At 44.8% G+C, this 22,639-nt stretch overlaps 2 protein-coding genes across 8 annotated transcripts; one reads left to right on the top strand and one right to left on the bottom strand.

Moving 5' to 3' along the window:
* Window positions 1-2,449: 2,449 nt before the first annotated feature.
* Window positions 2,450-5,895, bottom strand: atp5f1c (ATP synthase F1 subunit gamma). Of its 3 annotated transcripts, XM_069520428.1 has the most exons (10): window positions 5,764-5,895; window positions 5,219-5,253; window positions 4,648-4,779; window positions 4,335-4,542; window positions 3,780-3,923; window positions 3,595-3,659; window positions 3,353-3,508; window positions 2,972-3,068; window positions 2,759-2,785; window positions 2,450-2,583 (listed from the first exon to the last, which is right to left on the bottom strand). In XM_069520428.1, the coding sequence occupies exons 1-9, from the start codon at window positions 5,802-5,804 to the stop codon at window positions 2,779-2,781; spliced, it is 885 nt and encodes a 294-aa protein (XP_069376529.1). In that variant the 5' UTR covers window positions 5,805-5,895; the 3' UTR covers window positions 2,450-2,583; window positions 2,759-2,778. The 3 variants fall into 3 exon arrangements, with proteins under 3 accessions (XP_069376529.1, XP_019968369.1, XP_019968370.1); XM_020112810.2 differs by lacking the exon at window positions 2,759-2,785; XM_020112811.2 differs by lacking the exons at window positions 2,450-2,583; window positions 2,759-2,785 and having other exon boundaries at window positions 2,968-3,068.
* A 914-nt stretch (window positions 5,896-6,809) lies between these two features.
* tbc1d30 (TBC1 domain family, member 30) lies at window positions 6,810-22,234 on the top strand. Of its 5 annotated transcripts, XM_020109798.2 has the most exons (15): window positions 6,810-7,525; window positions 9,506-9,670; window positions 14,392-14,453; window positions 14,551-14,616; window positions 15,309-15,434; window positions 15,742-15,927; window positions 16,034-16,103; window positions 16,355-16,453; window positions 16,545-16,713; window positions 16,836-16,941; window positions 17,041-17,147; window positions 17,230-17,369; window positions 18,050-18,271; window positions 18,567-18,653; window positions 19,737-22,234. In XM_020109798.2, exons 1-15 carry the CDS (start codon window positions 6,994-6,996, stop codon window positions 20,924-20,926), a joined length of 3,327 nt encoding a protein of 1,108 aa, XP_019965357.2. In that variant the 5' UTR covers window positions 6,810-6,993; the 3' UTR covers window positions 20,927-22,234. The 5 variants fall into 5 exon arrangements, with proteins under 5 accessions (XP_019965357.2, XP_019965359.2, XP_019965360.2 ...); XM_020109800.2 differs by lacking the exon at window positions 18,567-18,653; XM_020109801.2 differs by lacking the exons at window positions 6,810-7,525; window positions 9,506-9,670 and adding an exon at window positions 11,877-12,288.
* The last annotated feature ends 405 nt before the right edge of the window (window positions 22,235-22,639 follow it).

The raw sequence follows: 22,639 nt of genomic DNA, 5'->3' as shown, positions 1-22,639 counted from the left end.
CTCTGCCTCCATTGTCACCTGCTCCTCTAATCATTTTCCGCCCGTCGTGCCACAATGGAGGACGACGATAACGATAACGAGGTGAAGCTAATACAGAGCGGCGGCGGCGAGGCCCCCCCGAACACAATGTTCAGATGTCTTCACTCATTCACACACACACACACACACAGACACACACTCACCTTTACACGTCCCTTAATGTAGAAACACACACACACACACTCTCTCTCTCTCTCTCACACTAACACACAATTCATTTCTCCCGCCGCTCTCGTTTGAGTCTTTTCATTATGGCGCCAACTGTCAAAGCACCGTCACATTAACAGTCACACACACGTGCACGGTTTCATCACATTAACAACAGACGAATACGAGTATCGAGTCATTTCTCTGTTTTGTCGTCTGGTCCACCGGCTTGTAGGAAAAATACATTTTCCAGATTGTGGAATATTTATCCTGAAGTTTAAAATGATAAAGGAATAAAACTTTGTGTCGATATGAAAAAAGTAAACGTCTTAAATAAGAAGCAAAGATGTAGAGTAAAATAATACTTCATACAGTTCACACTTCTCTCTGCTTCCAGCCTCTCCGTCAGTTCTACAGTCAAACGTTCCCATCTCTGGATTATTGATCTAGAGAGGGGGTCGTTCTGTTTCTGTCTTTATGTGATGTCGTCTCGACTTTGCGTCGAATGACCGAGTCGAGCTTCCACCTGCGACTTTCCACATTTAACTGAAAGTCTAGAACTTTTCACCGAAGTAGAAATTAAAAAAAGACATAAAGAACGAGACTCAGCTTCCACCATTTCAACCCCCCTGAATCAACGAGAACTCCCTAATTCACCCTCTTCCTCACCCTCTTCCTCACCCTCGGCCACGTGACGCTGGATCACCAGGCCTCAGCAGCGAGATGGGGGGGGGGGGGCTGCTGCTCTCTGTGTTTATCAGAGTCTGGCATCGCTGTAATTTCAGTGTTCAGATGCAATCGCTCTCCACTCCCCTCAGGAGTAAACAATAACAAGCACAAATACAATAGACAAACAAGGCCTGCAGGACATGTTCGCACACACACACACACACACACTCACACACACTCACTCACACACTCACACAGACACACACAGATGCAGGCATGCACAAACAGGAAGGACGATATTTCGGACACAGAAATTACATGAAAAGCCAACGAGAAACACCCTGCGTCTAATTTTCTAATGAATCAAGTTCAGCCTGATCGTCATGAAACCACAAGACGATGATAAAAAAGGCTGATCCCAGATCAGATGTTGAATCTAATCAATCAGCTGATCGGAAATGAATCATCTATCAAACAGGAAATTCATGGATGAGAGTGTGTTTGTGAACTCTCCTCTCCTCTGACTCTGTCTCTCCTGCAGGTTAACGCTGAAAGAGTCACTGAGCATTTCTTATCACACAGCGCAGCCTGGTGGACGCTGCACGAACTGCAGGGGGAATCAGAAGAATGAGGTACTTTCATACAAATCACAATAACTCCACTAATGCTCATCTGCATGTCTTAAAATGATCTTTAGCTTTTTCTCCCAGTTGTACACCTTAGTACATTAATATCCTCTGATTTAATAGTTTTTTTAATTTTATTTATATTGTTAGATAATTAGTGTTAGTTCTTGGCAACCATGTGAGATGATGTCAACATTATCTTGTGTGTGTAAAGTGGATTTTTCTAACTCTCAACAACAGAAATTTTTAGCATTTCAACCTTCATGTTTGGAGACTTATTCTTCAACTTTTTCAAACTAATCTCTTGTTAAATCAACACGTCTCATTAATTTGTTTAAGAAATTCAGTTGTGTCAGGTTTCTACAATCTACAGTAAAACTTGCCTCTTATTTCGCCTTATACTCATTTATTGTTTCCCTCAAACGTAAAAATTGTTCCACACTGGTTTGTTTTCATGGAAGTTAATGTCAGTGTCGATTATTTCAAACCCACAATTTAAAAAACATCAACTTCCAATTAAAAGTTCTGTTTTCAAAAGTTAAAGCATTTGTCTTTTGCTACTGAATTATCGCTTGGTGTTTTACAATGTCTGTTTATATTTTACAGACTTATTATTGTGAGTTTATTTACATCATGGTCGATAACGAAGCCAGCTCGCTAGTATCCCTAAAAATAACTGTTGCATTGTAAACGTTTGTATTTCAAATCACTGAAAACATCACACTGTTGATTCTCTCAGGTCTGCAGTTAAATTAAACACTAGCTTTATGACGCTGCAGAATTAGTTTGTTGGCCATTCTGTTGTTTTGCCTCTAAACTACATAGAATGTGTGTTTCTGTGTAAAGAACATTTTCATCTTTAAAAGTGATAAAACCTTGAAGTGAGTAAACCATCAACATTGATTTATCTCAGTCAGGAACGTTTATTTGTGAGGAAACAGGTACAGGGACTGAGGAAAAGACAAGGATTCTGCGTAAGAGGTTTATTTTCTCCATATATTTTACAAATAGAAGCACAAATATTCATTAGACTCTTGACCACACGTGTCCCAAGTACTTTGAAGAGCTATAGTCAATGGAAACGATGATGTCGCCCATTTATCTGCAAAGAAAAGACAAAAGGTTCAGAGCAGTGAATGTTTGGAGACTTTCAGACCTGACAGAGGCTGCGTCTAACAAACTGGAAGCTAAAGGGAATCTATTGTAGTCGAAGAAGTGATGGCAAACACGATCCTGGCTCTTCTACAGCAAACTAATGTTACAGTCTGTAAAGTTACCTCCTGTTCAAAGACAAGCCTCAGGTCCTGAGCAGATGAGGTCAGAGAGGAGAAGCAGTCATGAGAGGGGGTGATGGAAATTTAAAAGACATGCATGATTGAGAGGTCAGAGAGTGAACAGAGGGATGGAGGAATATAATGAAGGGGTGTAGAGTAAACAGAGGGAGAGGAAGGAGAGGAGGAAATACTGCAGATGTGGGGGGGAAGACTCACAGAGCAGCGGCTCCAGAGATGATCTCAATGAGCTCCTTGGTGATGACGGCCTGTCTGGTGCGGTTGAAGGTGAGGGTCAGCTTGTCAATCATCTCAGCTGAAAGGAGGGAGGAGAAACCCATCAATCAATGTCAGGTGAGAAACTTTAAGAGGAAATGTGACGTGAGAGCAGGAGGTCAGACGTCATCTAATTTGTATGATGTCATTAGTTTCCAATTATTACACCACCGATCAATTTTCTCTAAACAACTTCTCAAATTGGTGTTTTCACTGTTTGTTTGGCAAAACAAGAAATCTATTGTTTAACTGATCTCAACCGTCACCAGGCCTCTGACTCCTTCAAGACCGGAATGTGAGAATGTATTCAACAGGAAGTCTTACATGCGTTCTTGCTGGCACTGTCCATGGCAGTCATCCTGGCGCTCTGCTCGCTGGTGGACGACTCCTTCATGGCCAGGTACAGGATGTTGACCAGAGCGAACTCTTGGTAGTTCCTCAGCACGTCAGCATCGATGTCATCATAGATGCCCATGCTCTCTGTTGGGAGACAGTACGTGAAAATGTCTATTTTCTGCCTGACTGATAGAAACGAGGCTGTTTGTAAAAACTAAACACGCAAGTACCTGAGTTAGCAACAGTCTCATTGGAGAACACAGGCTTACGGTCCGTCTTGTATGAGATGACAGACCTGCAGCAGAGAAAGGGGAGATTCAGTGCTTTAAAAAAAAAGAAATCCATTTAAAAACAGAAAAGTTAAACTCTTGGAAAACAGGTTCAAACAAATCCCGGTAAAGAAACAGTCTTGTACCTGAATCTGTTGAAGACGATGGAGCCCTGGTCAAACTCGTATCCACAGTTCAGCAGCTCGGTGGCAACGATGGAAGCGTCACCGAAGACGGGGGGCTTGCGTCCGACTTCCTTGCAGTTCAGTATGATGTGCTTTCCATGAGTTCTGAGGAGGGATGGTCAACATCAACTTAAATGCTTCAACATGTTCGGGTAGATAAATAACGATCTATGATGACGGTGTAAATCATTTTCATCCGTTTTACCTGCGTAATTTTAAATAACAGATTTCATGACAGGTCAGTAAACCCTGATCTAAATCCCGTCTCTCTCTTCGAATAAAGTTTAAAACTGGAAATTTCGGCATTAGAAACCATTTCACCGCATTTAAACTTTCCTAATTGATTCATTAGCATGTGAGTGAAACACGTCGTCCTTCTTTGTCGTCAGGTTTGATGCTTCCAGAGCCAGGACACAAACATCCCCGACGACAGGGACACTGCAGTTCATCTGATTTACCAGCAGCAGTTATTATCCTGAACCCTTTAAACCTGCTGGATGTTTCCAGGGCTCGTACCTGTGCAGGATGCCTCTCAGCTTGTCGCCCACATTGATCACCATCACCTCCTTGCCAGCGCCGGTCAGGTTGGCGATCTCGGCCTTGATGGACTTGGCCACGCCAGAGTGGATGGCGCCACAGAGTCCACGGTCGGAGGTCACACCGACGATCAAATGCTTGGAGGCCTTGTCCTCCGGCGCTTTGATGTCGGCCTTCTCGTACAGGGCTGAAGGGCAGAGAGGAAACCGTGGAATCATACTTCAGTGTCTTAAATGAATTTAAAAATCACATCCGGGGATTGAGAGGTGACACGGAGGCAGGGTGTACGTACCCAGAGCACCGGTGCCGTAGACTCGTGCCGGCTTCAGCTGCCTCTCAGCACGAGCGTACTTGGCAGCGGCCACCATTTTCATGGACTTTGTGATTTTCTGGATGTTCTTGATGGACTTCAGCCGAATGGTGACTGGAGGGGAAAGAGGATTTCACTTCATATTAGATTTGGGAAATATTATCAGAAGATTCCACTTGGATATGCTCTGTTTACTTTTTTCTACTGTCAGTAACAGCCTCAGTTATATTGAATCACAGCAGGTGAACATCAATCAGATAGAATCCGATTTACAACAATAACATTTGTGCATTTTGGACTGAAGCCACGAAGCCGAGGAAAATAGATGCAACTTCAAAATCTTTTAACTACGTTTAATGATTCAGAACGAACATCTGACAGTTTGATCCTGTAGTGAAGTTTTTAACGAAGAGGAGATGACAGGTCAACACTTTCGAAGAACTGTGAGAGTTGGTGTATTTCTAATTGGTGAAAACTGTGTGTTGGCTGCTAAAACTCTGAACTCAGGGTGTTGTTGTCCAGTACTTGGTGTGTAGTACACATGAGTACTTACTGTCCTTCAGGGTAGCCATGTTCCTGACCTGCCCACTGTGAACACAAGAAGTCAGGTTTAACCTCTAGTAGAAATATAACATCCAAACATTAGCATCATTAATATGAATGTGACGTTAACTGCAGCTGGTGTTTGACGCCACGTTGTCACAGACCGAGTTAAAAACCAGATTACAGATTAGAGCTGCAGCGGAGTTAGCATCGGTTAGCAGCCGATGCTATGACAGTTAGCATTGGGCTAATGAACCCCGCTGCGACTCACGCGTGTTTGAAATACACATTTCTTGCGTTAGCGAACAAGCGAAGAGTTGAATCTCATCCCTGCACACTTAGACAATGTCGGCTAGCGTTAGCCGCTAGCCGGGGCTCTCATTCATTTCTAGCCGGAGGCTGCGGCCTCGTTAGCGCCGTCCTTCAGGAGACACGTTAGCGCGTCGGAGCCGGACTCCTTCCCCGCAAGACGAGCCGCAGATGGAGCCGCGGAGAGAAGATGGAGCCGCGAGCTGCTGCGGCTGGGAATGTTTTTAAAAATGTGAGAGTCTTTACCATTGTGGGGAGAAGATCAACGCGCTGCTCCGGGCGAACATGGTTCTTCCTGTGAAGGTCACACGAGCACGACTGCGCAGGCGCGACTTCAAGATGGACGAACGCTGCTGCCTTCACGGACCAGCGGAAGTGTCGTTAAAACGGAGACCGCAACCCGGATGCTGCTAAAAAAAAAAAAACAAAGTTCAAGAAGCATTTTAGTAGATGAGTTATTCTTATTTTAAAACAGTAAGAAGCATTATGGTTTAATTAAAACACCTTCTTTCACTTTGTATAATCCTGGTGATTATACAAGTAAAGCATAGCTGCCTGAAAAATCTACAAGAACGTACCCTCGTAACCCATATTACACCCGAACCGCAATGTTACACATAAAATTGCATTCATTTACTTTAACTTTTACTTTAATAATTATTCATTATTAAAATTAATTATTTACACATTTCAAAACAGCAGTTTCTCAGTTCTTCACAAAGAGGGCAATCGAAAATAAGAATACAAAACCACAAAGAGAAGAATACAATGAATAGAACGTCATGAAAATAAAAGACAGCTGATGAAATAATCAATTTGAAGTAATGGTAAAAGAAACACACACAAAAATAACAATCAGGTTAAAGTCATTTGGTGAAATGAAAATGAGGGTTTACATTCAAAACTGGTTTCTGAACAAAAAACAATTGTCGAGGCCTAATGTACCTGCAGTTTTTATTTTACTTATTTATTTATTGTTATTGTCATATTACTGCTGTCATGTGCTGCAGTTTTTATTTTTTAAAGTGCTACACATATAAAGTGTTTTATTTTTTATTATTTATTATAACGCTGACTGGTTTGCTTACATCTATTCATTTCTTATAATAACGTTAATTCTACGTACAAAAATAATTCACGCTTCTAATTTGCGTTTCTTCTGAAAGGTGAAAGCTGATTGGTGGATGTATTTTGGGCTCGTCTCTGATTGGTCGGCACCGGCTGCACCTGCAGAAAGTTAGTGTGTGGGGGGGAGGGGGGGGTGAGAGTGGGCCGGACCATCCTGGAGGGGAGGAGGGGAGGGGGGGTGCAGGAAAACAGAGGGAGGAAGCTGAGAGCCGCCGGACAAGTTTCCACTTTCTACCTTTGTTCGGAGGAGTGGAGCGGTCCGGGGAAACTTTCTGCTCACACATGCCGCCTCACCTGTCGCAGCTCCGGACCGGAACTCTCACCTAGCCCGCCGCGAATGGAGGAGAAATGGCGGCGCGGCTGAAGAGAACCGGGAGCGAACTTTTAGAAGTTGACATATGCGGGTCCGGCGGTGGTTTCCTGTCCGAAGACGAGAGCGGCGTGTTCGTCAACTCCGCCGCCTCCCTCCAGGACGACTTCCTCGGCTTCCAGCGGTGGTCGAGCCCCGCCGACGAGTCCCCGAGTGACACATCATCACCTCCCGGGCGGCGTGAGCAGCTCCCCGGAGGGCACACGGCTCCACCGCCGCTGCTTTGCACCGGTGCTGCCGACAGCAACACCACCACCACCACCAGCACCGGGGACCCCGAGTCCCCGTGTGATGCACTCAAAGCTCCGAGGACCTCCATAGTGGACTGTCTCCTGGTCGAGCTGTATGAGACGTACAGCGGCAGGAGGAACCTGGACAGCTGGGACAGCTCCACCGAGGCGTCCGGGTCAGACGCCTTCCTGGGCCGCAGCAACTCCGGGTCCAGCTTCCTCCAGGAGCTCCAGGAGAAGCACACCAGGCGGCATCAGATGAACTACCTGGCCCAGAAAGGTGAGGGGGGCGCGGGTAGGAGTGTGTGTGTGTGTGTGTGTGCTGCTGCGGCTCTTTCTCCATCAACATCTGGGTTTACTGTAAAGTTTCAATAACAGGTTCAATATCAATAAATATAGATAAGAAATAAAGTTCCTAAGTTCCTAAGTTTAAAGTCCTCTTCACTTTTTTGGGCTGATATGTTGGATGTAATATAGTTTGATGTTAAAAAAACAGGTTTATATTGTTGATATTCTGCAATAAGAATATAAGAATTCAGTGTTTTTGATGTTATCTGTTTAAAACTGACACCATAGTTTCCTTTTTATCGCTGATGTGTGAAAGCGATATCGGGAGTTTGCTGGGAAACTTTGAATATTTGTTTCACTGCTACAGACAATCTCAATCAAAACCATCAGCCCCCTCGTGATATCTGTGAATTCTTTGAATCCTGTTGATTCCACTCCAGCCTCTGTTTACCTTTGAACGGTTTATATAAGTGAAAGGCAAAGAAATCCAGAGCCTCCAGGCCCCCGATGAATGAAGACAACATGACACAGATATGCATTATGTGGAAATACACACAGGTCGAGCAAATTTAAAGTTAAAAAAGGAAGTGGATCTGGAGATTAGTTACAGTTACACAATTACAGTATTGTTTTTCAGGTCATTTAGGAGGAGAGACGACAAACAGAGGAGAAGATATGAGACAAGGATTTTCAGTTTTGTGATCTACTCGAATATCCTGCGACTCCTTCAATAACACCATCTTGTTAACAATGGCTCAGTGTGATCAGATCTCACAGGAAGGTATCCAGAGTATGCAGAACCTTTTCATTCACACACACACACACGCTCGGACTCAGACGGTCATTAGTGTGTCGGCAGCTCGCTTTCTAACGTTGCCACAGAGTCTTTAAAGGCACGTCAGTGTGAGCACCACGCCGCCATTGTTTTCTCTGTTAAGGTGGAATCTTTCAGTAAACACAGCCCGGGCTGCTGACTTCCCTGTTTGCCCTCCGCACATGTGAGGCTCAGTCAAGTTAAACAATGCAGAGTGCCAGCACAAGAGGAAGAGGACGGCCCCTGATCATGACTCAAAGAACAGTGAACACTTGTGGCCTCTGTCTCTGCTGTGTGTGGTCACAGTCTGTTTGGTTAAATTATTAATCTGTTGATGGGTCAGCAGTTAATTAGTTAAGTGCACAATTTACTTAAATATCCTTATTGCTCCAAGGTATGTAGGAGATTGACCTTTGACCTCCTGGAGAGGGTGAACTTGGGGTAATAGGGAAGCACGATATGGATTTTTTTTCAACCAGTACCGATAACCTATAAGCTTTGGCTTCAGTTTTCTGGATATTTACGTACAAGGAGACATAGCATTTGTTTTCGATTGGCCTGATGATGACGACTGTGGCAGATGACAGTTTCAGTATTAAGTTATTTCTTCATTACCATGATCCCTGATCAGAGCTCCGATGTTCCTCAGCCTAAAAGGTTTTCTCTTAATGGGAGAAACGTTTGTTTGTGTTGGGGCGACGCTCTGGTTTTCATTTCCACGTCGCTTACGGCTCGGAAAACTAATGACTGTGATGTTCTGATCTGTCAGCAGCAAGCAGACATCACATCCAAACTGTATCAGGTGGCTTCATTTAGATTGACATCATATTTTAGAAAGACGTGTCTGAATATATATCTCTCTCTGTTTTGTTTCTGAACAACTGAAAACTATTTATAAATCACGCAGCACGTGTAAGAAAATATTCTAATGTGTCGACGAATGGCCGATGCATTTAATTGCTGGTCGAAAATATCAGACGTGCATCTTTTTACCTTGTTCACATGATATTTCTGAGAGTGTTTCAGCTTGTTTCAGACATTCTTTATACACCAGATGTAAAGTTTCCCTGTTTGAACCTCAGAAAACAACAGGAATGAAACATCCCCATCGGAGCGGATGAGGCCCTGATTAACCCTGATTTCTTTGTGCTCCTTCAGCCCCTGCGGAGCTGCAGTCGATCATCCAGGAGGTGAAATATCGCACAGGCCTGCAGTCGGCCAAGCTGATTCGCCAGCTGAAGAGACGAGACCGACTCTGTCACAAACTGCAGAAGAACTACGACATTATCACAGCGTGTCTTCAAGCTGTCTCACCAAAACGACGTAAGAATATACTGATCTCTCTCTGCAGTTGTGGTTGTTTATGACTGTCAACTGTCAGGAGGAAGTACTTGGACAGTTTACTTGGTTGGTTATTGTATGATTTCTGTAACTGGTTTTCAGCGTCTGCGAACAAATAACATCAGACGCAACTGCAGCTGTTTTTAAAGCTGTTGTAGCCCGTTCATATTTTTATTAGAAGCAAAATAGCAGCACAAACAAAACGACTCATTTCTTCTGACCCAGTTAAAGTCCCTGAAACACAGGCACAGAGAAGTCAGTGGAAATATATATTTGTCATGTTTTATTTTTATACTTTAATGTCACTTTCCACAAATCTTTAGTACAATCAGTTTCTCTGCAAAACAACCACAGGCTGCGGTCAATTTAGAAATAACTTTCCAGTGCAGAATGCCACACAGCATTGTGTTCACTAGTTGTCGTATCATACGCTAGTATGAAAATTACTGTTGTGAATTTACATAGTGGACTTTGAGCCAGACCCAAAGTAGTGGAGCGTGAGAAACTGTATTTAAATGTTAATATCCCAGCCTCTCCACTCTTCAACCTTGAAGCTGCTCCTGCAATAATCCAGATGCTCTGTTGTGTAAGAGATGTTTGCAGTAATGAGGCCGATAAGGATAAAGTTGAGGTCGCTCAGGAACGTATACCAGGTCTGAAAAGGGCCAGTGTGACCTGAAGGCCACAGTTTGTTCTCCACTATGACTGGAAAGGTTGAGGGGGTGTTCAAGCTGGCTTCAATATGCATCTTCATCACTAGATGTCACTGCACACTGTGTCAGCTGACACCTCTTTAAAGGATTCTCTCTCTGCGTGTGCTCGGGGGTGGTTCAGTGTTTGTTGTTGATATGAGGGAAAACTTGAAGTTGCCTTTTTTTTAAAACTGTCATCTTCTCTCAACACGCAGCGCGGAGGCTCACATGGAGGTAGGGTGTAAAGTACTTCACTAAAAACGGGTATTTCAGTGGTTTTTGCAATATGAAGAGATAAGTTCTGTTTGTTTAATCAGCCGTAACACGGGACTTCAGATACACGTAATAACTGCAGCAGTGTGACGCTATCGTGTTCTCCATCACAGAGGAGAAATGAAAAAGAACTTACTACAGCCTCCTCCTGCTTTCTTCACAGCAGGAAAGGCCACTTCCTCACTGATAGCTGTTATCAACGGAAACACTGAGACTAGACCGAGCAAAGGTTTGTCTTGTTTTGGGGTAAAAAGGTCGTGATAGTTCATTTTAATGATATCTGCTGAAGTTTTTCTTTTGAGTAAAACTTTCAACAGCCGCTTTGCTTTCTTTAGTGATATCTCTTAAATGATGTCAATGCAGGGTTACCTCTCTGAACTCTATGAAATTTCCAAATCGACACGAAGGAGGCCAGATATCAGCAAACAGCCCTCTGACACTTCTCTTCTTGTTACTTTGACGCAGCCTCAGGTTGAAAATCTGAGCGTAGATCCTTTTCGGTTCTTCTCGTTAATATCAAAAGTGAAATGAACAGAGATTGTCTTTTTTTTAAACACGGGTAAGTATTGAAGTATACGGATACTTTTCACAACCTTACTTGTAAGTTATTAAAGATCCTTAAAATGAGTTCTGAGGTCAGTGTGAAGAGGCTACAACTGGGGTGGTATCTTAGGTCTGAAGCCGCTCTACAGATTTTCTACTGAGGCGTTTTAAAATGCAGTTGCTTTAATTTAAGTAAATAGGACAAACTAATGTTCTTCGGTTGATGTCCCAAATATTGTTTTTTTTCCGTGGCCGCAGGGTATTTAAATCAGATCCTGTCCCAATTCTTGGACTGTAGATGATCCACTGGGACTGTTTTTAATATTAGAAATAAAATCTTTGTGGGTCGTCTGCGGAACATGTGTCTTCTCTCCTGGTCTCAATCTCAATGTCTCAAAAAGACGCTCTACAGTATAAGACCCACTGTACAAGTGGGTCAACCGCAGAAATCCATTCTTCCTCCCTCTTCATCCTCTCCTCCACCATTACCTCATCCTCCCATGTCTCCTCCCCACGTGTCTCTCCTCCCCTACCGCATCCCTCCACCCTCGCACCTCCTCCTGGTGACGCTGGACCGGAGGAGGATGAGGAGGAAGGAGGTGTTGAGCATCAGCTGCACAAACCGCCTCTTCCTCCTCTAATTACTTCTTTTTTTTTTTAACTTCACGTATTTCACGAAGACGTATGTGAGTCCTGGACGTCACCGCAGCATCAGGATGGACTGAGACATGTGACGTTTTATTTGAGCTCAGATCGGAAACACAAACCATCACCGGAAGAGATTTCAAACATCAGTCGAATCGATTATCTCTGGAGGAACCGCTGCTCTCCTCTGTCCCCCTGGAGGGCTGCTTCATTTCCGACGAACGAATAGAGAAAGACTGGAGCGGGCGGAAACGATGCGAGAGGAGCGAACGGTTTGATTCCCGATGAGACAGGAGCGGCTGCTCGCCGCCGGCAGGAGGCCGAGGGCGGGCGCGAGGCAGCGGCAGCAGGGATCGGGAGGGGTCGGTAACATCATCAGCAACGTCCTGAAGAAGCGGAACGGGATTTCCAGGAGTGCTCCCCGGCTGCTCTGCACCTTAGAGCCAGGTGACCCGACACAACACGCACGTACCGAACCCACGAGCAATGCATGGCACCGTTCATCACTGGGGTGAAGTCTTATGGGGGAAATGAAGCATTAAAGGCTGTAACATCATTAGTCTGATGCTGCATCCTGTGGCAGCTAAAGGGATAGTTCACCCACAAATAAAAATGCACTCTATATACCCACCACTGTGGCGATGGACGGGTGGGTGAAGTGTTCTGGAGTCTCAGGGGTAAACGGAGCTGCTGCAGCCAAATCCAATACAGTTGAAATAAATGATTCTTCAAACCTTAATAAACAGAAAATGAACATAAACTGTTCCTTTGGTGTCATGCAGAGGTCTGCAAGCCCCAGCTTTCATTTTTGGGTGAACTGTCTATCCCTTTAAACCACCCCACTCATGATATTGTCTTCATTGTTATCTTAGATTTTCCGTAATTATAGCTGATATCACCCACCCACGTTTTATGTAATGGTGTTTTAAAAAAAGGTCTTCAAATGTACGTCCTGTGATTGAGCCACTTCAGGTGTCACACGAGCTCATTCTGATCACAGTCAAACAGACTGAAAGACCTTCAGTGAATTCAAAATGAAAGCATCAGAGGATACGAGGCTTTGACCCAACAACTGAGGACAAGTTGCTCATTAATATTTCACCTCACACTTTGTTGAATAGACATTCAGGAGCGTCAAGAAGAAAGATCCAGATCTCACTTTTGCACTGGACCGTGCACAGTTTGATCGTTTACAATCTCGTAGTTTGATGGAAGTCACAGATTCTGGAAACACATCAGACAAACAGCCAGTGACCTCTGTCTGCCTGAAACTGGAATGAATGAGCATTGGTTTTCACACCTTTATATGTTTTTTTTATTTTCAGTTCAAATATATTTATCCACGACTCAAACTCCTGCCACTTACCCTGCATGAGATCTAAACCCTTCAACTTTTCTCCTTAACTTCAAGTCTCACCACAAAACCCTTTTAGACTCAGCGTGACCATGACCTGCATGAAGTCTACTACATTTGTTGGACTTATTTCTACAATAATGAAGAACTTTGATTTATTCCTAACATACAATTTAAATACAAATAAAGAAAACAAACATCAGATATTTACGCTGGACTGGGAGCAGTTGTTTATCGTGGGTATCAACTAAATAGAGGTCATATCCATCTCACTGGTTCAGTTTAACCTGCACAGAAATGAATCTGTCTCTTGTTGTGATGGGGTTCGGCCTCTTCGCTTCGTGTCAGCGGTGTTGGTCTAATCTGTGACCGGGAAGTGGGAGGGTTTTTCCGCGTTAATCCTCTCACACGGCTCCGAGAGGAAGCCGCAGAATAAAGAATGGCGCAGGAGGAAACGACAGAGACGGAGCGAACAGGTTAAACACGTTCTGTCTGTTATTATTGAAGGATTGAGTTGGGTTTTTTTTTACTGAAGAGAGAATCGTCTTGTTCCTCCTCGTGTGACCGGGAGCGGCGGACTCTCTCCGGGGGGACTGAGCTGCTGGAGGAGGAGCAGGAGGAGAAATGGCCGCAGTTTGGCTCCGAGCCGAAAAACATGTCGGGACATTCCCTCTTAACTTCAGATCAGGATTTAATTTCCGTTTGGTCCTCGTGGAAGGAAGGAAGGGGGGGGGTAGCTCTAGATATTCTCTAAACAAGTTTGTGTACTTACAGTGACGCGAGTTCAGCACCACCAGGAAATGGACAGCGACACTTAACTGCATCAAAATACAAATCAATTAAGAAAAGACGCTGAGCTGAATATTCAATTAAGACTTTTCTTATTGTTGAGACGTTCATTTAGGTTTTAATATCACATATATGTCACATTTTTGGGGAAATAACTCAATGTATGGGTTGAACATGGCTCAAAACTCCACCTAGTGTTTAAAACAGCCATTGACCTCGTCAGGCCCGATGTTTACATAGATTGGGAGGTTTCTGCATCGTGGAGTCCAGCTTTAGATTGTGTGTGTATTCAGAGACGTTCCCCTTCCTCTCCTGTCCCCAAACCTTCTTTGGAAACCTTGGTTTTCTTGACTTTTTTAAAATCTGGTTCATGGTGAGTGAAACCGAATGTGTTCGATTGTTCGCAGGAGTTGATACGAGGCTGAAGTTTACCATCGAACCATCGCTGGGAAAGAATGGATTCCAGCAGGTGAGACCTCATCAGACTGCTTCTAATGATTGTGTGTAATATTGTGATAATTCTGACTAAGATGATTAAAACCATGTGTATCTTTTCTCCCCTGCAGTGGTACGACGCTCTTAAATCAGTGGCTAGGCTTCCTACTGGGATACCAAAGGAATGGAGGAAGAGGGTACGTAACCATAAACTAAGTATGACTTTGTTTCTCTTGTTGGAAAAGGAGTTCATTACTGTTATCAGTTTACCTCCTGGGGAATAAAGGTGTAAGTTGATTTAGCAGTTCTATTGCAACCTTCTAAACGGTTCTAAAAGTTGTCATTGCCAAACCCTTGTGGCAAAGAGGCTCGATATTTTACAGTTTAACCATAAACTTTATGATAAAAAAAACTATAAATAATGATAAAAGACTTAAATTAAGAAAATAAACATCCATTAGTGCTACAACAAGGAAAAGTGTGTTCCCTGTTTTTCATTGTTAACCTCCAAACAAGAGTTTTTCAGTCTTCAGAGCTACGTCGATGTTAATAAGCAGCAGCAGCAGCACTTTGTCTACAATGCTTCATGTATTAGACATCTTAAGTTTCTGTCGTGGGACGTGGACAAGTGATTACTTAGATCTCTTCGGAGGAGATGAACAATGAAATCTTACAAAACAAATTGAGTCAGTGGGAAACAAGGGGCCTCATGGAGAAGAGCCGCAGGAAAGAGACTCCAGAGAAAAACAGTACAGCTGTAATATTTGTGTCTTGTCTGACCTGATACTGGAATTATTCCTCTGACTGTCTTCTTCTCCTGAATAAGTCTTTGTTGTTTTTGTGGCACTTTGTGATTCATTGTGTATCTACTGTTGTCGTCTCTGTGCAGGTCTGGCTAACACTCGCAGACCAGTACCTCCACACCATCTCCATCGACTGGGACAAGACGCTTCGCTTTGCCTTTAACGAGCGAAGCAACCCAGACGACGACTCCCTCGGCATCCAAATCGTCAAGGTAGCCAGAGTGCTTTTTATTGTGGGGGGTCTGGGGTTGAGCCAAATGTGTTTCCACATGAGCGCTCGGCAATTTTCAACACGTCAATTGAGACAGAGGATGAATAAATGGCTGTCGTCAAAGAACGTCATCGCTGCGTCATGGAAACACCAAAGCTCTTTTCCATTTCTCAATGACTCAACAGAGTAAATACATTAGGACAAAGTCCATTCTTCAGCCTCTCTGTGTTTTTCCTCATCTCTCTGCCCAGTTAATGCATTGGCCTGTAATAAAAGAATCTATAACTCTACGTCCTCCTCATGTCCAGGACCTACACAGGACGGGCTGCAGCTCGTATTGTGGCCAGGAGGGGGAGCAGGACAGGGTGGTGCTGAAGAGGGTGCTGCTGGCGTACGCCCGCTGGAATAAAAGTGTGGGCTACTGCCAAGGATTCAATGTACTGGCTGCTCTCATACTGGAGGTCACAGAGGGCGACGAGAGCGATGCACTTAAGGTAGCTACACACAGTGATCTGTGTCATTGTGTTTAAACTGAACTCTATGTCGCTGTTTGTCACCTGAGTAATAATTCAACTTCACTGTCCCTTCTTTTGTTGTCAGGTGATGATCTACCTGATTGACAAAGTTCTGCCAGAGAGTTATTTCGCCAACAACCTTCGAGCATTGTCAGGTAAACACACACAAGCTGAAGGCAACACTGTGTATGTACAGTTTCATCTTCCGTAAGATGTTGTTGACAAACTTCTGAAAGTTAAATATAGTCTGAAGAAAGAGCCACATGGACTTTGTGTCTTCAGCGAAGGAGGACATGTTTGCTAGTTGCTCTCATTATATCGTGACTTTAGCGCATTTGAGCATCAACAATGTGAAGTAAAACGATTTGAGACTTTAAGGATCGTCATGTTTAATCTCTCCTCTCAGTGGACATGGCGGTTTTCAGGGACCTGCTGCGTCTGAAGCTGCCCAGACTCTCCCAGCACCTGCACCACCTCCAGAAAGCAGCCAACAGAGAGGCTGGAGGTAAAGATCTCAGAGTGTGTGTGTGTGTAGAGGCAAAAGAAAAGTTATAATCCAGTTGTGTAATCATTCAGCCTGTGTCTCTTTCCTCCAGGCAGTTACGAGCCTCCGCTGACCAACGTCTTCACTATGCAGTGGTTCCTCACCATGTTCGCCACCTGTCTGCCGGCGTCCACCGTGCTGAAGATCTGGGACTCGGTTTTCTTCGAGGGGTCAGAGGTGCTGTTTCGAGTCGCCCTCGCGATCTGGGAGAGACTCGGAGAGTAAGTGGTTTAAAGTTTCTATTGTTCCCCCACTGTGTCCGTCACCAGTTTTCTGTGTTAGTATTCAACGTTGTGTCATCCTGCTGACAAATAAACAAACCGACCTCCCTCTGTCTGAGCAGGAGGATCGAGTACTGTCAGACAGCAGACGAGTTTTACAGCACCATGGGTTGTCTCACTCAGGAGATGCTGGAGCACAACCTCATCGATCCTCCTGAACTCATGCAGGTACGAGATAAACAAAACCGCTCGCGCCTCCTCAAATACTTTTGTGATGTTGTAAAATTAATATATTTGTGCTTCTCCCACCTCTCCTCTGTCCGTCAGGAGGTTTATTCCATGGCAGTGTTTCCTTTCCCTCAGCTGGCTGAGCTGAGAGAGAAATACACGTACAACATCACTCCGTTCCCTACCTCGGTCAAATCCAATGGAAGGTTTGTTTTTTTTCTTTCCATTTGTAAAACAAGGTGCGATAATGACAGACGTGGTGATGAGGATGTTATTCTCTCTTTCCAGTGGTGGTCTGGGCGGCTGGGAGAGCGATGACGATGCCGAAATGGACGACGAGGACTCTGTGGTGACCGCGCTCGGTTGTCTGGGGCCCCTGGGCGGCCTCCTGGCCCCCGAGCTGCAGAGATATCAGAAACATCTGAAAGGTCAGTTATGCAGACGCAGGAATCCACACACAGGATTTAAATGGCACAGTTTCAGGCGAGCTGTTGCCTCAAACCCTCATGTTCTGCCCCGCAAATTTAACTCTAAGTACAAACTCCATCTCTGATCTGTTTCCTCCAGACAAATCCCCACTTCCTCTTCCTCCAACGACTCTCACAAGCATGAAAAAAGGAAAACGACCTCAGGGACTTAGTTTAAGATCTGAAGCAGTAGGCGTCACACTCCGGAGAGAGATTTAACTGTGACTTGACCTGGTTCAAAAAGCTAAACTTACGATGAGAACTACGGCAAACGATAATCAATAAACATCACAGTCACTCTGGAACAGCAGTGAACAAACTACACGACCAGCTGTCACCTGCCTTTACAGGGTCAGACGCTGGATCTGCTCTTTGGAGCACAATAGCAGGATGAGCTGCGGGAATAAGAAAGAAAAAATTACTTTGAAACGAGAGGATTTTCTCTTTCTGATGCTTAGTTTTGTGTCTCGAGTTGTCAGCTGATTAAAGAGGATGGAAGCTGAAATAAGTAAGAAAAGGCCTCATTGGATTATGTCTGATTCATGTATTTTTTAGCTCCTGACCCTAATCTCTTAAACTCTCCCGTGTCGCAGTCTGATGTTGGGATAAAAGAGTTAACGCCACCTCTCTTTCACCTCCAGACCAGCGACCAGAGCAGGGAAACTTCGCAGAGCTGAGCCCGGGCGCGGTGGGAGCCGGAGGGGCCGGCGGTGCAGGAGGAGGTGCCAGGGCGGAGCATCAAGCCGCCATCAACAGCATGATGATGGAGAGGATGAGCACCGACATCTACGCCCTCAAGAAGCAATACACTCGCATCAAGAGGCGGCAGCAGCAGCAGGCTATGCAACTGTACATACGCACAGGTGAGGGGAAGAGAAACTTTTTTAAAGTCTCTGCATTTTCTAATTATTGTCTTTATACATTATTATTTTTTCACACAATGTTAAAGAAAGTGAAAGAAATCCTGGATCTGCCCCCTGATGGCAGGTTTAATGGTTTTAATGGGTAAGGTGCATGAATCAGTACAGAAGAAGTCCAATTAAATCAAATTGTGAATAGACATAAAGATGAAATTCTTCCCGGGAACATTGAACAACCACACAACAGAAAGTTTTGTTGTTGTTGATGATGATGATGATGATGATGTGTGACTCGTAGGACTTGGACCCGAAGTTCCCACAAGTCCCGGAGTTCTTCCGGAGCCTCCCAACAAACACAGCGACAGTACCGACCACCGAGCCGAGGGTACTGAGGTCGAACCTTCTTAAACCGGGTGTTCTGGGAATTATTTCTGCAATGCTTCATGGGTGTTGAAGAAGCAATCGGATGATTTAATGAGGGGAGCAGACTGAAGTGAAATCAATACGCTCTGCTGGCAAATTAAAAAAGCCCACGCTCTTGAGTAAAGGAAACAAAACATGGATATCTTGCGCTGATAAGGCTTGACTGTAGCTGGGTCAACTGGTGATGGTTGGAGGTGGTTCAAAAAAATATATATATATACAAACAATTAACAATAATGAATATTTATGTGGAGACACATGTCACGACTGTCAGATGGTTTAATAACTTCCAGTTCCAGTAAATCTCTATTTGTGCTAATTTGTAAGCTGCTGTATTATTATTACATTTCAGTCATAACAATAACTAAACACCATGTGCTTCTAAGTTTATATTAGAGCCTGATACACGGTGATAATATCTCCAGTATTGACACGTGTCTCCAGTTATAATTGATTTAACAACTGATTCTTGTTTCTGCGGCTGTTTTGTTTTCTTCTGCTAACCTTCATTAACAAACTCTTGGTTGTTGCAGCTGCTCCCAGCTAACGCTCCATCTCCGAGGCTTGTGTAACAGCATTACAGCGAGATCTGATTTTATTCCCTCTCAAACACGAGCGTCTGTGCTCACACTCATCTCCCGTCGATCTATTCACAGCATGAACACTCAGCTCAGCGTCCATGAAGTCGTGTTTACATTCACACTGTTTCCTGACTCTGGGGAAAAAGGCCCCAAAAACACTGTGTGCATATTATATAATGCTAACGTTTGTAGCTGGAGAGAGAAATGAGGATGCTCTGGATCAGTCGTTCACGAACTGTAAGACGCTTGATGGATAAACCCTCAGAGGAAAAGTCAGGACGCCCTCTGGTGTCAGCTTTGTGCAACAGCTTTCATTGACTTGCACCATCAACAGAATGTTTATCAGTGAAATCAATGTCTCAGTCATAAATCTCACTGTTTCACGCTGAGACACAAATATAAGATTTTATATTATGTCTCCTTTACGCCTGTTTTTGTGTTTGTCCCCTTCACCTTCCATCCAGACAAGTGCCCGGCCACCCGTGTCCTCGCCTCCCAACTCAACCCCTCCAGCGCTGTGATCAACCACCTCCTTCTGGGTCACACACCAACCGGAGGTCCCCGCGGCTCCAGACCCACGTCCACCACTAACCCCTCCACTCTACCAGGGGTTCGACCGGCTTTCCTGCCCCAGGGTCAGGGCTCCCCGGCCAGGCCGCGCTGGGGCTCGTTCCCCTCCAACAGCCCTGGATCTCTGGGGGGCGGCGGCGGAGGCGGCGGGTCACCTTGGCGTGCTCATGTCCGTGTGCATCGGAGGAATATGGCCAGGGCTCGGGCAGAGCTGGGCTTTGGAGATTCGGAGGAAAGGGAAGATGAGGAGGAAGGAGGATCAGTGAGGTTTGAGAGTGAAGAGGAGAGGAAGAACGAGGAAGATGATGATGATGATCATGAGGAGCAGAAGGAAGGAGGAGACTCCTCTGTCTCTCCATCTACTGATCTCTCTGTTACAGGGTCTGTATGTGAGGAGGCTCCACAGGCTGCAGAGGAGACACCAGCAGCAGAAGTTGCAGAGGTGGAGGTGCAACTGGCGTCTCTGGATATAGAGGACGAGTCGAACCTGACCGTCCCCGTCGATGCAAACCCCGATAAACAACCCACCATCCCAGAGTCTGCAGCCCAGGTCCCTCTGCTCCCTCCCCCGCCGTCCTCACACAGACACAAGGAGTCCGACTCCTCAGGTTCAGAGAGAAACGCCGGCTCTGTCTCCTGCATCCCTTCTTCCACCTCGAGTCCGCCGCCCTCCCCCGTCCCAACGTCGGCTTCTCTCGCACCGTCCTCCTCATTCTCACCAGACTCCACTTCCTGCCTTCCATACTCTTCATCCGCCAACAGCTTATCTACTCTCTCTCTTCCCGCCTCCTCCACCTTTTATAAAACCCCCTGCCCCTCCACGCCCTCACTCTCCTCTGTCTCCTCATCCTCCAAATCACACATCTCCTCCTCCCCGTCAACGCCAGCGTTCATCTCCGCCAACTCCGCCCCGAAACAGCAAGTCTTCTCCCCGTTCCCTTGCGTGAAGCAGCCCAGGAGGTCGGCCGCAGCCAGAAACCTCGGTCTCTACGGTCCCACGTCCAGAACCCCCACCGTACACTTCCCCCAGCTCAGCCGCAACCTCAACTGCAGTGGTGCTGCCGGCACCACCAGGAGGCGATGAAAACCTGAGCACGCTGGAAACACAGTGAATCATTCGATCATTACACCACGTTGCCTCCTGCATACCGAGAAAACAACCTCTATCTTATTTAAAGCTGAGAAATTAAGAACGTGCGGAGAAGACAAAAGGGTTCATCCGTAAATTTACAAGCCATTTCAGACGAACATTAAAAAAACATAGTTGACTATTGATCAGATCTGTGAAGCAGCGGAGACGTCACAGTATCAGACTCTATCAGTGACCTATGCAGGTTCTTCTTGACCATAATCTACTCATCAAAATTAATATATAAAAGTTAAATGCTTTATTGACTCTCGCATCAGTTCTGGACGTCTGCATCTGTTCCACAGCAGCGTGATCCTGAACGTGGACTTTCTCTGGACTGACACGAGGAGACGCTGCTCCGGACTCACGTTTGCTTCTGGACATATCTGTCAACACAACCTTTTTCCTATGCGAGTACACAACAGCCATCCAGTTGTTTCTATGCCAAGTATTTAAAGAAATAACTCCGCAAGAAACTAAATATTACCTAAGACTTAATGTAAGTTAAGAATCGAAACGTTGTGAGTGAATGTGCCCAAAAAACCTTTTTTTTTTTTGTCCTGAAGCTCTTAACTTATTTTTTTTTTTTGTCCGTGTCTCCAGTGTTGAACACGAGGAATGTAAAGTCTCCGTCAGTGATGAAGTGCGATTGACAACAAGGCGGAGTATTTTAGAATGTCGCTCTCCAGAGCACCTACCTCCACCAAGGCCCGACAGTCTCCATACTATGAAAACACAATTAAATCAACTAGATGCAGATTTTAATTTGGATCTGCACCAAATTGCACGCGCTCGTAAATATCAATCCACAAAACATTTCTGGTTTTCATCAAGATCCATGATTTATTCTCGATCTCACAATGTTGAAAGAAAGTGATAATAAAAATAAATAAATCCTGTGTCGGCTCCCTGATGTCGGAGCTAAACCAAGATGAAACAAAGTTCTTCCTTGATTCAAATCCCTGTTGTTGTGTAATCCTGCTTAATGAAACTTGGTAATTCTACACACAGGACAAGGTTTTCATTCAGCAGCCGTATTTAAGTGGTGTTATATATGCAGTGACTGGAATGTGGTGCTTTATAGAGCAGAGGCAGAAAAAGTACTTGTACAACTCTTTCTTATTTGTACTTTGAGGAGACAACATTAATAAATGTTGATTCAAAGTACAAATAAACCGTCTTGCAGGGAAACGTAGCACAGAGCTGCTGCTTGTCGTCCGCTGAAGGAAATGCAAATAAATGTTAGGAGATGGAAAAATCCCACTGTGGTCATTTGTGTCACGTCATCGGCTGGAAAAACTTAACAGGTTGTTAAATTTGATGACTTTGCATCTTGTTACTGCTGCGTCCTGTGGTTTGTGGTGAAATGTCGCTTTATTATTTTAAGACACGAATGTGCTGAGTGACGTGAGGGTGAAGACGTGTTCAGGGGAAATGACACCATACGAGCCTTCATTCTTAGGAAGGGGTCTCACATCAAAATAGAGAAATGACTCAATTCCCTGTTACGTGCAGTTTTACTGGTTAGCAACATGTTCTGCAGGCCCTGTCTTCTGTCCATAGATTAAATAAAGATGGAGGACGTGTCTCCGCCTCCTCCCGCGGCCAAATGAGGCCTAAATCATCTCGGACGTCACGTGGAGTCAGAGTATCGACGTCCCACCGAGA

Source organism: Paralichthys olivaceus, chromosome 23 (assembly GCF_024713975.1).
Source record: "Paralichthys olivaceus isolate ysfri-2021 chromosome 23, ASM2471397v2, whole genome shotgun sequence".
Lineage (NCBI taxonomy): Eukaryota > Metazoa > Chordata > Actinopteri > Pleuronectiformes > Paralichthyidae > Paralichthys > Paralichthys olivaceus.
The sequence above is the reverse complement of the archived record's forward strand: the minus strand, read 5'-3'. Positions and strand labels throughout refer to the sequence as shown.